This window comes from Penicillium diatomitis (assembly GCF_028827545.1).
Source record: "Penicillium diatomitis strain IBT 30728 chromosome Unknown utg000012l_segment0_segment0, whole genome shotgun sequence".
Classification (NCBI taxonomy): domain Eukaryota; kingdom Fungi; phylum Ascomycota; class Eurotiomycetes; order Eurotiales; family Aspergillaceae; genus Penicillium; species Penicillium diatomitis.
The window spans coordinates 645,324-659,942 of record NW_026623184.1 but is presented as its reverse complement, the minus strand read 5'-3'; the positions used below and the strand labels follow the sequence as shown (position 1 = coordinate 659,942).

The following is a 14,619-nucleotide window of genomic DNA, read 5'->3' as shown; positions in this document are numbered from 1 at the left end:
ACTGTCCTGATGACATAGATGTGTCCTGCTAAGAGCATAACCTCGGCAAGTATACAATAAGACCTCGCATCTCATCCAACCGACTAGAAAGATAGGATTACCATTCAACTGCGTCCAACTCCCGTCTGGCTCGACCTTTCGCATCTACAAGACTAGACACCATTGTAAGACTTTCAATACACTTCCCTCCGTACCTCTGAGACCATACATCTGGTACCGTAGATATAAAGTGATGTTTCTCAAGGTCTCAAATCATGTATTTGCACGTGAAGAGTGAGCATGACTTGTCCTATACCAAGTCACCTACATATACCCAGGAAATTAGATGGATCTGGACCTTACTCGGCATGGCTAGAGGTACTAGATAGCAAGTACCTAGTAGGTCTGTTCCGGTCCGGTCTAATCAGGTAGTAAACCTAAACACCAAACAGTGCAATCTCGCCCTCCCAACAAGCCAACAGACCTCCAGCTGGTAACCCTAGAACTGAAACTTATCACAGAGTCCTTCCTAAGTCCACGGTGATCCATTCCAGCTCGACGGGATAAATGGAAGGTCCCCGATTTCGCAAGCTTTCGCAACCTCTTTTGTGATTGGAGCCTGAGTCCTGCTATTTCATTCTCTCTCAGCGATTCCCTATCGTGTCTGCATATGCCCTACGGTTTTGGGGAGTGGTTTTGAGTTTTTGGAGATAGTACTGGATTCTGATATGACTTTGAAAACTGCCTGTTGCGGTTCTGGTTGTCTGGCTCGGCTTTCAACTTCCGGTTGTAATTGTATTAAACGCTCAAACACTCAACCTTCCTGAATACAAACACGAACTTCCAATGATCCAGGGTCACCAGTTTCAGAGAAGGGGAAAAAAGTTCAATAGGATCCAACCTCAAGAAAAAAAAGGCCCAGCCAGGACAGACCACCACCAGTGGTTTCGGGCCCGGACACAATCAGGCCAGAAGCCGTTGCATTATTATTGATCGGGCCAAGAGAAAGGGAATGTACAATTTCGCGATATCATTGAGAATTCGAGAGGAAATTATCAGAGTCAGGCTTGACCTTGGACATTTGACGCGCTAAGTTCTCGGTTTCAGGGGGAGAAAGGAGATGCGATGGAAAATCAGAAAGGAGGGTTTTCCATCGGGAAGTCATTGGGTGGAATTGGGGTTGGGTGACATTCATTAAATGTAGATTCCACGTTGTGAAGAGGGGGCGAGTATATAGACAATGCAGGTTATGATGTGCTGTATGGAGACGACGGGGTGAATGGAAGACATGGGAATATGGAGAGGAGGAAGAGAGAAGGATAGGAGGTTGAATGAATTGGGAAGGGTAGGGAAGGGGGGAGAGAACCATATACTTAAAGTATTCAGTGACAAATCAATCTATCGATCAATTCCTAATGACGCTACCTTGCCCGCGAGTCTCGCTCCGGCACTCCCACGCTTGGATAACCTTTCTTTATCTCTGTCCTTGGAATTATTGTCCAGAGAGCTCATCGAGCCGTATGATGCAGAACCAACAGGCACAGACATGGGCCCATCTCGACCCGAGGCGGATGATGAGTGGATAGTAGGCAACGTCCCCACTGTATCACTCACCATCGACTTGCCCGCGATCGGAGCAGTAAAGGCCGGTGGACGAGCCGTGCGCTGACTGATGTATAGCTGAGCCGCCGGGGAAAGTGGGATCGACGGGGGTGCGGGCGGAATCTCGGCACCGTTTTGAACGAGCAGCTCGGCGACGGGGAACGGGATCGCCTTTGCGCTGGACCGTGCTGAGATGGATGTTGGGGTGGAGCCCGGAGAGGCTGGATCGGCGGCCGCAAGGGCCAGGAAAACGGCGTGCGTGTTGCGAGATCGATCGGCCACATTGACGTTCGCTCGTAGAGCAATACCGTACAGGACTCCTTGGATGTCGTTCTTTTTGATGGACGCCAAGAGCGATTCGTCAGGCGTGGCGAAGCTGGAGCGTGGAGAGGGTAGGTGCTCGACAAATGCATGATCGACATATTTCGCGGTGATGAATTTCAGTCGTTGCTCGCGAGTCGAGCTGGCAATCGGCTTCACGGAGTGGTCCAGTGTAGCCTCCCAGATCATGTTGCTGACACGATTGCCAATCTGTAATAGGATCTCCACAATATCATTGGAAAAGGAATGTACGTCAAGTGTGAGTGATCGAATCTTGGAGATATGAGTTCCTAGCGATCGGTGGATTCCACTGCACTCGATGCACAGAATGATCCCAAGATTGATAGACACCCACTCAACCTTGGACGATGACCCACAGTCGGCACACCAATTGTTCCCCTCGTCAGCATCACGAACAACCTGTAGCAGACGTGCCGGGTTGTCCTCGTACGAACTGCTGTCATTCCGCACATAGCTCGGTCGAGCCCCAACAGTTGTGCGACGACTGACGCCGGACACCGCCGAGCTGGAACTGTTCGAGTACGAGTGGTGACCGGACACAGAGGAGCTCTTGCCCGTCAAAACCGAGCCGATGTCTCGCCCGGTCGAGCTCTCACTCTTCCCCGTAATCGGCGGCGGGGGCATTCCTCGCCCCTCCACTGCACTTTGTAGTGCATTGTTGATGGAGCGAATCCAATTCGCCATGTCTTCCTCGGAAGTGGCTTGGTATATGCGCTTGAATTGAGGGGTGATCACCTCAAAACAGAAACGTCGCTCTGCATTCCTGGCCTCGCGTACAGAGGCCATCCGTAAATCGATCGGATCCATATGCAGGTCCAGCTTTTGTTTCCAATTACTATATTCTGACAGCTTTCCTTGGTCTAAAACGATCCAGAATCTGCACCACAGAAATCAAAGGTGGGACAACGTCGTTAGCCAGGGACAATGCATGGATTTTCAGAAATAACCTAGTTCTCGGTCTCGTAGGTGTTGACTCACTTGTGCCATGCCTGCTTGTTGATACCCTTGGGATCCATATGCGACCCAGGACGCGAAAGTGCCCATAAAAGACCCTCTTTTCGTTGCTGGCCCGCAGAACGATCTGATCCAAGGCTCTCGCGCTCTTCCAAGTCCCGAATCCCCTTGAAGCGGTTCTGGACTTGCGCATTCGTGCTCCCGCCGAGCGGTGCAGAGGTCCCAGTACCAGAACTCACTGATCCCGCGTTGGCCTGCGACGAAACAGATGAACTGTTGCTGATGACCCCACGAAGCTGCGAGCCAGTACTGTCCGCGCGTCCTAACTCGACTTCTCCGCCCGAGCTTCCGTTGTTCACGGCAACGCTGCCGAGAGTCGTCGATGCGGTCCCCGACACAATCGCAGTGTTTGCAGGCGCACCAGCGACAACATCCGGTTCCATGTATGGATTACTATTCTTCTCCAGAGCTCTTCGCTTTTCCTCGCGTTCGGACCGCTGGAATTGGAATTCCTTATCTGCCTGAGTGACTTCGTGTACGAGGGCATTCAGCTGAGGGGCCATCTCCTCGACCTTTTGAGCGGCCGCCAGAAAAGCCTGCGCTTGGAATTCAGCGTATTTGGTCAGGTGAGAAAGCACCTCTTGCTCCTTGCGACCGCCATGCAGATCTTGCATGAAAGAGGAATAATCAAATCGCTTCAGTTCAAAGTTCCGCCTCTTGGCTTGGTACTTGGAGTCACTCTCGGCGCGTTTCTTCTCTTTGAGAGAGTCTTGACGCTGGCCCAGGTACCGACTGACGTAGGCATAGTAATCTCGGCTCTCCTCGTCAAAGTCCTTCTTCTTCGATTCCGCCTGTTTGATATCATTGTTGTAAAGTTTGATCAGGGGCTCTATCACGAGTTTCTGCAATTGCATGGTGTTGGTCTGTTCATAATTTTGGATCTGCCGAGCGATCTTTTCAAAGTAGTGGTCCAAGGCTGGCTGAATGGCTTTGGCATTGGACGTTGACGCATCACTCAAGGAATTGAGAAAGGCTTCCATCGACTCGTTGCAGGCGACTTGGGCTGCCTGCGCGGCTTCAGCCTTCTTTAGCACCTTTTTGATCTTTGAGCGCATGTTGCCCGTCTTCTGCTCCATCGCTTTCATCGTGGCGCGGAAGAGCGGACCATCTTCCACCGCACTCACGTCCTCGCCGGGTCGAGAATGGACTAGATCGACCTTCACCGGTGGCGGAGGCGGAGGTGCTGTGGGTATCGGGGGTAGCAGAGGGCCATCCAGCGAGTCTGACGGACTCGTGATAGGGAAATTCGAAGCCGACAGCGCATCGCTGTCACTGATGTGCGAAATTGCCGATTGATTGGATGAGATTCGATTTCGTGAAGGTAAAATCGGCAGCTCTAGGTTTGGCGGTGACAGGAGCAGTGGGCTTGGCAACGGTCGTGTGGTACTGTGTACCCAAAATGAAAAATGCGCGAGGGTGTTCAGGCGATTGGTCTTTTGATCGTAGTCCAGGAAACTGCAGCTATTCCGCCAGCCGCCACCACGATCCTCTGTAGCCTTTGGTGGCTTCCACTGCCATAGCCATTCGAACGAGACCGAGGGGCTCCCCTCGGTGGAGTAATTACCGATCAGTTGGACGTTGGAGTTGTTCTGCAGGTTCGGGTTCGCGTGGAATTCGCGGGTGATGAGGTTGTCCAGCTCCTTGGCGTTGGATGCGTGAGCGAACGTCAGCCCCGTGACTACCGTATCCAGCACCTCCGGAAGCGATGTCGAGACACCATTCACCGTCGAGCCCGCGACATTCCCCGTTTGTGTTTGGCGGAGCACGAAGGTAAATGTGAAGATCAGCTCATCGTCATTTGAGAGGCGCAACAAGAAAGAGGGAAATGGCGCGGTGGAAGGAGCATCCGGGTCCTAGATTGCGTTGATCAAAGTCGACAGGTCAGCCTGCGTTTCAAGTTCGCTCCGCTTTCCCCAAGCCACATCACTACCGTTCGCAAGTCGGTTTTTCCTTCCCACTGCTCGCGATCACCATAAGCTGTCCCCGCCACCGGGTGATCCTACCTGGATGTACTCAATCGGCGTATCATCGCCCGGGTCTCTTTTTGCCGTGAATCTGGTCGCCGGAAATGCGTTCGGTGTCAACGTCAACAAGCGACGACGGGAATTGCTAATCGTGACAGCCGCAATGGTTACTGCATCGAGCGCACGCAAACCTCAATTAGTATGCGCGAACAGGCATCCTTGTGTGGTCGGGGCAGCTCTCCGAGGCCAAAGGGAAAAGACCCACAGCGATTCTGATCCTTAAAGAACAAGCTCCCGTCATCCAGACGGCTTGCGACATTGCCCATGATGGGGATCTTTAAATGCGACGATGCGACGGCGGGTTGCAAGACCGGGCGGCGGAAAAGAAGGCAGGATCAGCGACGAGTCAATGCATCGGCCATCGGCAGCGTGGGCGACAAGCAGACGTCTGTGTCTCGGGGACCAGAGATGTGCGGCGCGAGCGCAAGATCCGTCATTCAGGTGTAGGGCTGTTTGGACTTTCGCAGGAGGAGTCGCGGGAGGGCGGAAAGCTGGGTTAAGGTGGGGATGGCGTGGTTCGTGATGTTGTGAGCGGCAGCGATGGTGGGAAGGGGAGAGCACGTTGAGTGAGCCAGTGTCAGTGTAAGTGAGGGGTGGGAAAGGGCGTGTTGACTGTGGGCGCTGAGAAGCAAGTGGATCGGAGGGGGTCAGTGAGGAGTGGTCTCGAAGATGCAAGAAAAAGCTTAGACGGGATGTGAAGATCGGGGGAGTGTGGGATGGAGGGGGTGGGGGGGGGGGGGGGGGGGTGGGGTGGGGTGGAGTTGGCTTTCGATCGCGTTGATTTTGGCTCGTTTGGGAGACGGAGAGATGCAGTTGTTCGGAGACGGAGGCGGAGAGAGAGAGAGAGAGAGAGAGGAGGGGGTGCGCCTCGTTTTGTTAGGATTTGGGAGGCGGGGAGGAACCGTCGATCATGACCAGTTCACCAGTTTGGTGTCATTGAGACCGGACGTCGAAGCCTGACCACGCGACATGTCCGGCTGAGAGGACTGAGTCAGAATGTGGCGAGCAGCTGTCCAGGCAGATCATACAAGAGGTTCTATAGTACTAGAGATGGTGTGGGAGAGGACTCTTCACGAAGAACGGAGTGTATCAGTGTTGACTCGTTGAGTATAGTACGAAACATGTGGATAAGCCTCCTCAGAGGGGGCGTAGCGCATACGAAGTGCGGGACACGAGAAAGCCCCGTCGGCGGCTAACAGGGAGCTGCGCAAGGTGGACTCGGTACACATCATGAAAGACTGTAGGATAGCTTTCAACACTCATACTCCGGCGATGCAAGAAGAATGCGTGGCACTTGGACAGCATCTGTCCGACACCAACGTGACCACTCTAGCTACCAACTTACAGGACAAGGCTACAAGTAGGCGACAGAGTGGAAATAAAAATAGTATCATTCAAGAAAGTCACATGAAAGCGTCCCGTGGCGCCTCACACGCGTCCCCTCCCAAAATAAACAGCAATGACTCCAGGCACCACCACCTCTCTAAATTACCATCGGCAGGACATGGCATCATCAATCGGGTCGTGAACGTCGTGAGTCGGCTTCAATCAGAGGAAAACAGGACACAAAAAAATGAGAGAAAGAAAGAAAAAAGAAAATCACACACTAAAAAGGGCTGTCTGGAATGAGGCAAATTCAAGGGTCGCGGGAGAAAGAAGAAGCTTGTACCCGGCGATCAACGCCAGGCCACTGCACCAAAGCGACAGAACACCAGAGAACCCAGTATGAGGAGAGCAACGGAAACAAGAGTACGGACCAAGGTCAAGCAGGGTATAACTAGGCACCCACTCACCCTGACTCGCACCGGTTCCATTAAGCGCCCGTGTTCACGGCCGATGGCGGCGCACCCGACGACCTCATCTCCCCCAAAGATGCAGCGCGATCACGTCCAGCTGTATGGCGATGCTTTGGTCGGTCCGGGTGCCCATCATGCTCCACCCATCGCATCATCTGTCCCTTGACATCGCGCATCTCATGAACGTGTCGAGAGAAATCTCCGCGAGGCTTGCGGACTCCAGTTCGCTCATTCAGCTCGTCTTCGTCCGAGCTGGAGATGGACGAGAGCGAGGAGCTGCTGCTGCTCTGCTGGAGGTAGGTGATCATGCGGCCCTCCTGGGTCTTGGCCTCTCTTTGCTCGTCCTTGAGTTCCTGCATCCTGTCGGCGTCCTCTTGGCAGTCGAGAGTGGTAATATTGATGCCGGGGAAGTTGGAGGCTATGAAGCCTTTCAACTGAGGGAGCAATTTGGCGTTGGGGCGATAGGTGCCGCTGTCGTTGTCGATGTACAGATCGTAGTCGGAAGGTTCTTGGGACACCCCGTGGGTCCCTTCAGAATCTTCGTTGTCGTAACCTTTCTCATTCTTCCCGTCCTTGGGGTCTTCTTCCACGGGGAATTCGGTCGTCTGGTCTCCGGTCGAGGGCATCGGATGGGAGGCCTGCGAATGGTGTCGACGGACACGGTGGGGGCTCTTGCGACACCGCACGAAGAACTCGCCCGAAAATGCGATGTAGCTGGTCACGTCACTGTGCATGGTGTGCTTGCTCAGAAGATCGATGCCGAACTCCTTGCCGGTCTCGGTGAATCGGAACATCCCGTCCAGCATGAGCACATAGGTGAAGATACGGCCTCCCTGGCCATGCTGCACGAACTCCAAGAGTTTCTGGGCCAGTTCTCGACAGGGCTTGGGAAAGACACCGTACAAGGTGGTACGGTCATAATTGTAGATGCGCTGATGCTGGTGGTGGAGCGCCTTGTGCAGAAGCCGACCTCGGAGGCTTTGCGACTGGAACATGCCCGCGATAAAAGGCTTGAACTCCACATAGCGGTGGTACATTTCCGACGGCACCGGTCCGGTCAGCTGCATTTCGATAGCCTGGAAACTGAAGAAGGACAAGCCTGAGTTAGTGCCAAATGCAAAAACCAATCCATCACGCGAGAGCGCTTTCTGTGCAACGGTCCTCTTTCCGCGGGACCGACGCGACTCACTTGTATCGGCTAATCTCCTTCCCATTCTCACCCTGCTTCGGTACTTGGTCCTTCACTCCGGCCAACCGACCGATCAGAGGCGAAAAGTGCTTGAACCAGAAGTTCGGCCCCACCGTAAAGATCTGGCCGCCTTCCTCCCCCGGCGTCCTCCCCAGACATTCCACACTCACGTAGAGGTACGAGACCTTGTGATGATTGGTGAGCTTTTGAAGGTTTGTCAACGCATACACCCGCTTCCTGGCGAATCGATGTTTGACCTTGACCGCCTCCTCTCGAATGGGCGTCCATGACTCGGAGAGTGCATGGGTCTCGATTGTCGCGAGGCCAAGCTTATCATCGTGGTCAGAGGCATCCTCGTCGTAGACTGCAGCTTTGAGCTTGAACCCCGACGCGGGCACATTGGCGACAATCCAGTCGGCATTCCAGACGGGGTTTTGGTCCTTGTGCACCGTTGGGGTGCGAAATGTCATGCCTGGATCCTGCTTATGGCGACGGGGTAACGCCACCTCGAGGCGCGCAAAGACAAACGGGTCGGAAGAGAGGGTGTTTAGATCGGCGAGAGGGAGGTCGACGGCCCGGTGAAAGGTGAATTTCATCGTGTACCCCGGCGGCGCATGGGGGATAGGTGTGGAATCAAAGCCACCGGCGGGCTTTTTGCTGTCGTTGAAGCTGAGGTGGTTGGTGACCTTGTCGGCCTTGGAGACCAACTTTGGGGCGTATTGAGCCATGTTGATTGCTCTTCACACGATGGAGCTTAGAAGTCACGCCGCGTGGACAGCCGCCGAGGGGGCGTGATTTGAGTACCGTACGCGAGGCAAAGGGCAGGACAAGGACACCCCCAAAAAGAAGAAGGAAAAAAAAAAGACCAGGCCAAGGACCATGGCCAAGGGTGCCGAATTTAGATCACTTGGGACTGCGCCCACTTTTCCCGCCATGACGGGGAGGGCCAGCCCAGCCCGCAGTACGATCGGAAGTAATCAGATCCTCGTTCCCCCGTCGCGCAGATCGGTTCTGTTTGGGGTCAGAACAGGGCGATTTACTCGGTTCACGGTTCACGAGTTGAGGCGCCACCGACTCCGTTTTCCATTTCTCGAGTTACTGGTATTCCGTCATTCGCCATGTTTGTTTCTTTGCACCCCAGTTCCACAGTCGGCACGTCGGCAGTTCCTGTCTGACTTTCGTAGGGCAGAAGGGAATGTCCGTTCCAAGAGCCAAGATGCCGCCAAGCTTTCTTATCCGTATCGCGATCCACAAATGACGGAGGGCTGAGCAGGCAGCAGCATTCTTGGGCCTTCGTAGGGCTAGCGACTCGCGAGGACTTCTATAGTAGTTCTACAGTACAGTCCTGGTATGTAGTAGTCATGACTATGCACTTACCTGGTTATGGACTCAGTAGGCCCAGTGATGTACTGCATGAGAGAAGATCGTCATGGGCAAGTGGACTTCGAGTGGAGGAAAACTCCGCTCTACATGACAATCAAGATACCACAATAGGCAATCTGGTGTGATCATATGACGCGCATCCATGAGGCCTGTGTCATCAGGTCGGGATAGGTATGTAGGACTGGGTCGAAGGGCTTGGGGACAATGGTACAGCAACACCGGGTACATCATTTACCACATGACTGCTATTGCAGCGCTGCCACTTACCACAAAGTACAGCTCCATGTGTACCTGTACCTGGCTGCTCGACTTGCCCACGACATATTTTGACTGGTAGCAGTATACTTCGGCTCAGGATGCATGACAGGACCAGAGATCGGCGAAATTCTCTCTTCTCTGTCCAATGACCTCCTCGACCAAGTGCCATGTGAGCGTTTTGTCGTTGCGAACCAACGCAGCCCAGCCACAATCGAACCATAGAGACCCCCGATGCTGATTTTAAGGTCAGCGCTATTCGTGTCCGTGGGCCTCGTAACTTGTTTGGGGTGAGTACAGTACATGGCTACATGCGTCAATTGCGTGCAGGAGGTAGGTATTCCCAAGACAAACGGCATGCATGTGATTGACGGTGGGGGTTGTCTCTTGGGTCGCAGTGGAGCCACTGAACACCGCCGACGCGGTGGCGTGTGGGCAACCAAGTTTGCACGTGTCATACTTCTCATAGCGAGAGAAAGCTCGCCCTCAGCCCTTGGTATCATCATACCACAGCGCATGGGTCATACGAGTCGTGGCATTGTAGCATACTCAAACACAATCGCTGTTATACAGAGAAGGTGTCCCGTCAAGAGTCGTTCATGGCATCGATGGTCAATCATCACGAGGATCCTGCCCGGGAGGTCGATAGAATCAGAGAATTACCTCGGTGAAACAGATGAGGGCCAGTACGCAATATGTAAAGCACAAGCTAGGTACCTAATTCCAGGCCCACGCGAGCGCGTTCTTACGCACCCTACCTAGTAGTACCTTAGCATCCATCCATGGTTGGCAGGTTTACAGTCTCAAAATATACCTACCGTTATGTTTCAGTGTCTAGTATCCTGGCTGAAGTACTGGTTGAGATCATACTCGGCTCGAGCATTGAAATAATAGAGGGAAATGCAAACGATAGAGTGGATGGGAAGTAAGAGAGACTTAAAAATGGCATGCTTTTTCCGCGCATTGCGATGATGAAAACATGAATCCTGGGCAAGTCACGCCACGAAAAGAATGTGTGTCGCGCACCTGGACGCCGGTGCCAGTGATAATGTGGTGAACAAGACAGGTGCGCGAGACGAGGTAAAAGCAATGCAAGCAAACTGGAGGCTATCAATAGGAATATGTACATAAAATAATAAAGTCGGCAGAGCATCTCGGCTGCCCAGCCTTGGACGATAAGAATCGTGTGGGCCGACCCTTTCATGAACCCCGGAACAAGAATTGCATATCCTCCGGGGTGAGTTTCTCCAGCGCCTTGCCCTGGTCCTTGTTGATGGTACCTCGGATGAGATTGGCCTTCTTTTCCTGAAGCTGGACAATTCGTGATTCGACCGAATCTTCAATCGTCAGGCGAGTGATAACACAGGGCCGCTGCTGACCGATTCGGTGACTTCGATCGGCACTCTGCCACTCAGCCGCGGGATTCCACCAGCTGGAAATTCAACAGGTCAGAACTTGCCACACACAGGACTCAGGAAATGAAGACACCACTTACGGATCCACAATGAAGACGCGAGATGCTTCGGTCAAGTTCAGGGCCACACCGCCAGCTTTCAATGAGACGAGGAACACCTCCACGTCTGCGTTCTTCATGAAATGTTCAATCGATTTTTGACGCTGCGCGGGTGTCATGGTGCCATCGAGCATCACCGTATTGAAGCCAGCATGACGCAGGCGCCATTCCACCAGCTGCAGCATGGATGTGAACTGTGAGAAGATGATCGACTTCGGTGTGTGGCTCTTAGTTCGCTGTTGATAAAGCTCATACACCAAAGTCTCGATCTTCGTTGACGATGTCCAGTTCTCCATCATGATTCGATTGATGATGGAGTTCTTCTTCACTGACTCGTCCGATTGCTCGATGGTCGGCTGCTCCAGATCAATCGAAAGAGGAATGTGACATTGTGGGCAGTCCACAGCGGAGACGTCGTCGTAGGACTGAATATAGTCCTTCGCACACTTGCGGCAGAATTCATGTCGACAACGGGAGCGAATCGCGTCTTCAGCAGGCTCATCGCAGACACGGCACACCAAGACATTGAAGCCCGGCTGCACATGCTTCTTCAGAATCAAGTCTGGGTGATTTGCGACTTGTCGCATCTGCATGATGAGACCAAAGATGTTCGCGTAGTTGTTCAACATTACACCTCGACTGACGTAGGTGTCGAATTGTCGCGAGGAGTTTGTCATGATACTGCGCGAGAAATCATGCTCAATCTCACCAAAGAATTCATTGTGGATGGTGATTCTGTCGTGGAATAGATGTTAGTTTGTCAAAATTCAGAATGTTTGGATGATGCCTCGGCGTACCTTTTTGGCGGCAGTTCCATGGACGACGTATGCTCCTCTTTCATTCTGCGAAGCATAATATGATCCGTGATCAAGCGCAGCTTGGCAAGTCCCTCCTTGCGTTCTTCGGTAGTCCTTCCCTCGGTGACTTAGGGGAGATTAGCCTCGATCCATGCATGTCTTACAGACCGATGTCTGGTCAGTGACCACTCACTCGGATTAAGTATCTCCTTATTGAAGATGGAGATGTGATTGAATCCCCTGATTATTAGGTAAGTATAGATCCTACAAGACTTGTCGTAGGCCATGGCGAAGCATCCCAAGGTGCACTCACGTGTGTTTGCATTCGTTGCATTGGCCCTGCTTGTTCGCTGACCACTGGAGCTGCTCACAAGGACATTGCTTGCAGAAATAACAGGCGAATGGCTTCACCTGAAGGAAACGCAAGAGAGAAAAGAACTCTCCGATTCTGTTTTGGACCGGTGTGCCGGACAAACACCACTTGTAAGAAGCCTTCAAGGCGAAGCAAGCCTTCGCAACACCGGTCGTACGTGACTGACGACTGGTTAGTTTTTAAGATCTGGGTATCAAGAATACGCGATGACTCTTACCTTGATACTGTGTGCCTCATCAAGGATCAGTCGATGGTATTTGATTGAATGAATCAAGCCTACTCGGTCGTCAATAATCACCTCGTCTAGACTCGTCAATTCAAAATTCACTCACTGTCCTCCTTGACCGTTCCATTGCCACGCGTCCAGCCCTTCTCCTGCTTTCTATGGATGGACTCAAGACCAGAGTCTGCATATACTGGTCAGCAACTTCCAAAGTGTTCGTCAATTAAATTGATCGACTTACAAGACATCATGATAACATCAAACTTGCGCAGATCCGCTCGTGACAGCTTTTTCACCTTGGGGTCCGCGTTGTGATATACGCATACTTTCAACTTGCCATTGGTGTATTCCTGCAAAGTTGGATTAGCTTCCACCGACACATTCGTGAATGAATTCGTGGCGTACCTTAATCTCAGACACCCATTGCATCAGCGCGACTGGTGGCACCAGGACTAACGTGGGCTCCGGCTGGGGAAAATCCGACATAATCAAAGACACAGCCTGGATCGTCTTGCCCATTCCCATCTCATCGCCCAGGAGTCCACCCCGGTATTGAGTCTTTTCCTGTTCCAGCATCCAACTCAACCCTTCTAGCTGGAAGGGCTTCAACTTGCGTGTGATGGACTCGGGTTGCTGTGCAGGCTTTGGTGTGATAATTGGAGTCGCCTTGAGGGTGTCCCACATGGTGACAATAGCCGGATGCTTCTTCTCTAACTTCTTGCGATCGGCTTTGGCCTAGATGACAGAAATCGGGTAAGTCTTTCTTCTGGTCGGTGGAGCACTACGATTTTCAGCAATCCTACTCACTCTTCGCGCTTTGCGTTGCTCGTCCCAACTCAACCCTAGTTCCTCGGCATCGTCCTCAGCCATATCGGTCGGACCCTGATCTTCCTCGTCATCTTCAACCTTCGATTTTCGAGTTTTCTTGGCCTTTTGTTGTGTCACAATTTTTGGCCAATCTCCCTCGGAATCGGACTCGAAATTTGAGTCAAGATCTTCCGCAGACTGAAATACTTCATCATCGAGGGAGTCTAGCACGGAGGAGTCAGTTTCTCCCGAGAAATCAATGGCGTTCTGCTGCAAACGAGTTGAAGACCGGCTTCGCTCAGAAGCCGCGGTTTTGCGTTTCTTAGGCATCGGCTGCTGCTCGTACTCCTCCATCTGAAGAGCACGGGCCATTGCTGCGTCCGAGGTTTCCAAATTGAGGTCGTCATCCTGAAGTAGCTCAGCGTCGTCAGCCGATCGCTTTGTCCCGGTTTGCGATCTCAACGACGTCCGTCGTGTGACTGTGCTGGTTGCACGCAGGCGCTGAGCACGATCTGATGCATTCACCCGAGTGCGCGTCCGCTTCATGCTGGACTCCGCGGGCGTTCCAACGCTAGTGGCAGGAGTACTATATGCCGTATTTCCTTCGGCGGATGGATTGCCTGGTGAGGCGCTCGAGTCGCTTGTAGATGCATCCATCTGCGAGGGTATCACCACTTTCACAGCCACTGTCGGATCCGTTCGAAAGGTCTGATTCTTGGGGGTATCCATGATTATTGATGCGAGTTCATCCTCTTCGGTATCATCAATGACGCGGGCTGAGTCATTTTTGATTTGTGATGATTTGCGCCGGGGATTGGTTCGACGAATTGGTGAGCCTCCTCTGACTGAAATACCGCTGAGATGGGTATCGTTCTCAGGCTCAGGGACTACCGCAGCTTGAGATCTTCTTCTGGCAGGCATGATGAGGTGAGGTAGGTCGCAAAAACGGCAAGATGTGGGGGCAATTGAAGTAAATGACGGAAGTCGAAGGTGACTCGAGACCCTAACGAGTGATCTACTTCACAGAGTGGCAATTATCTAGCCGAAGATCAATGTCAGCGCAACCATCTGGAAGATGATCATCGACCACGACAAGGAAGCTTGGTCGCGCATATGCCCAGCATCTAGAGGTATCCAGACTTACGGTAGTTATCGACTGATTCTCGCGCTTCGAGGCAGGAGAGTCCCGCGATACTGACCAGTGACAGTGGAATAGCAGAAGTATACAAAGCCACCAGGTTGGGATCAAACACTCGACGAATGATGGAATGAAATTTAGATGGGACGAAAGAGGGTAAGGAGTCTCGGTATACAGCAGGCAG

At 52.7% G+C, this 14,619-nt stretch overlaps 3 protein-coding genes across 3 annotated transcripts; all 3 read right to left on the bottom strand.

The window, feature by feature from the left end:
• Nucleotides 1–1,377: 1,377 nt before the first annotated feature.
• Nucleotides 1,378–5,227, bottom strand: N7539_008143 (putative ARF GTPase activator (Csx2); the record flags this gene model as incomplete). Its single annotated transcript, XM_056937743.1, has 4 exons — nt 1,378–2,800; nt 2,902–4,790; nt 4,941–5,071; nt 5,167–5,227. The coding sequence occupies 4 exons, from the start codon at nt 5,225–5,227 to the stop codon at nt 1,378–1,380; spliced, it is 3,504 nt and encodes a 1,167-aa protein (XP_056786835.1).
• A 1,547-nt stretch (nt 5,228–6,774) lies between these two features.
• Nucleotides 6,775–8,683, bottom strand: N7539_008142 (C2 domain protein; the record flags this gene model as incomplete). Its single annotated transcript, XM_056937742.1, has 2 exons — nt 6,775–7,840; nt 7,947–8,683. Coding segments are annotated over 2 exons (1,803 nt in total), but the record flags the coding sequence as incomplete, so codon positions are not given.
• A 2,101-nt stretch (nt 8,684–10,784) lies between these two features.
• On the bottom strand, nt 10,785–14,218 carry N7539_008141 (DNA repair protein RAD16; the record flags this gene model as incomplete). Its single annotated transcript, XM_056937741.1, has 10 exons — nt 10,785–11,016; nt 11,080–11,832; nt 11,895–12,021; nt 12,088–12,134; nt 12,208–12,428; nt 12,485–12,543; nt 12,600–12,674; nt 12,732–12,840; nt 12,896–13,225; nt 13,298–14,218. The coding sequence occupies 10 exons, from the start codon at nt 14,216–14,218 to the stop codon at nt 10,785–10,787; spliced, it is 2,874 nt and encodes a 957-aa protein (XP_056786833.1).
• Nucleotides 14,219–14,619: the final 401 nt, after the last annotated feature.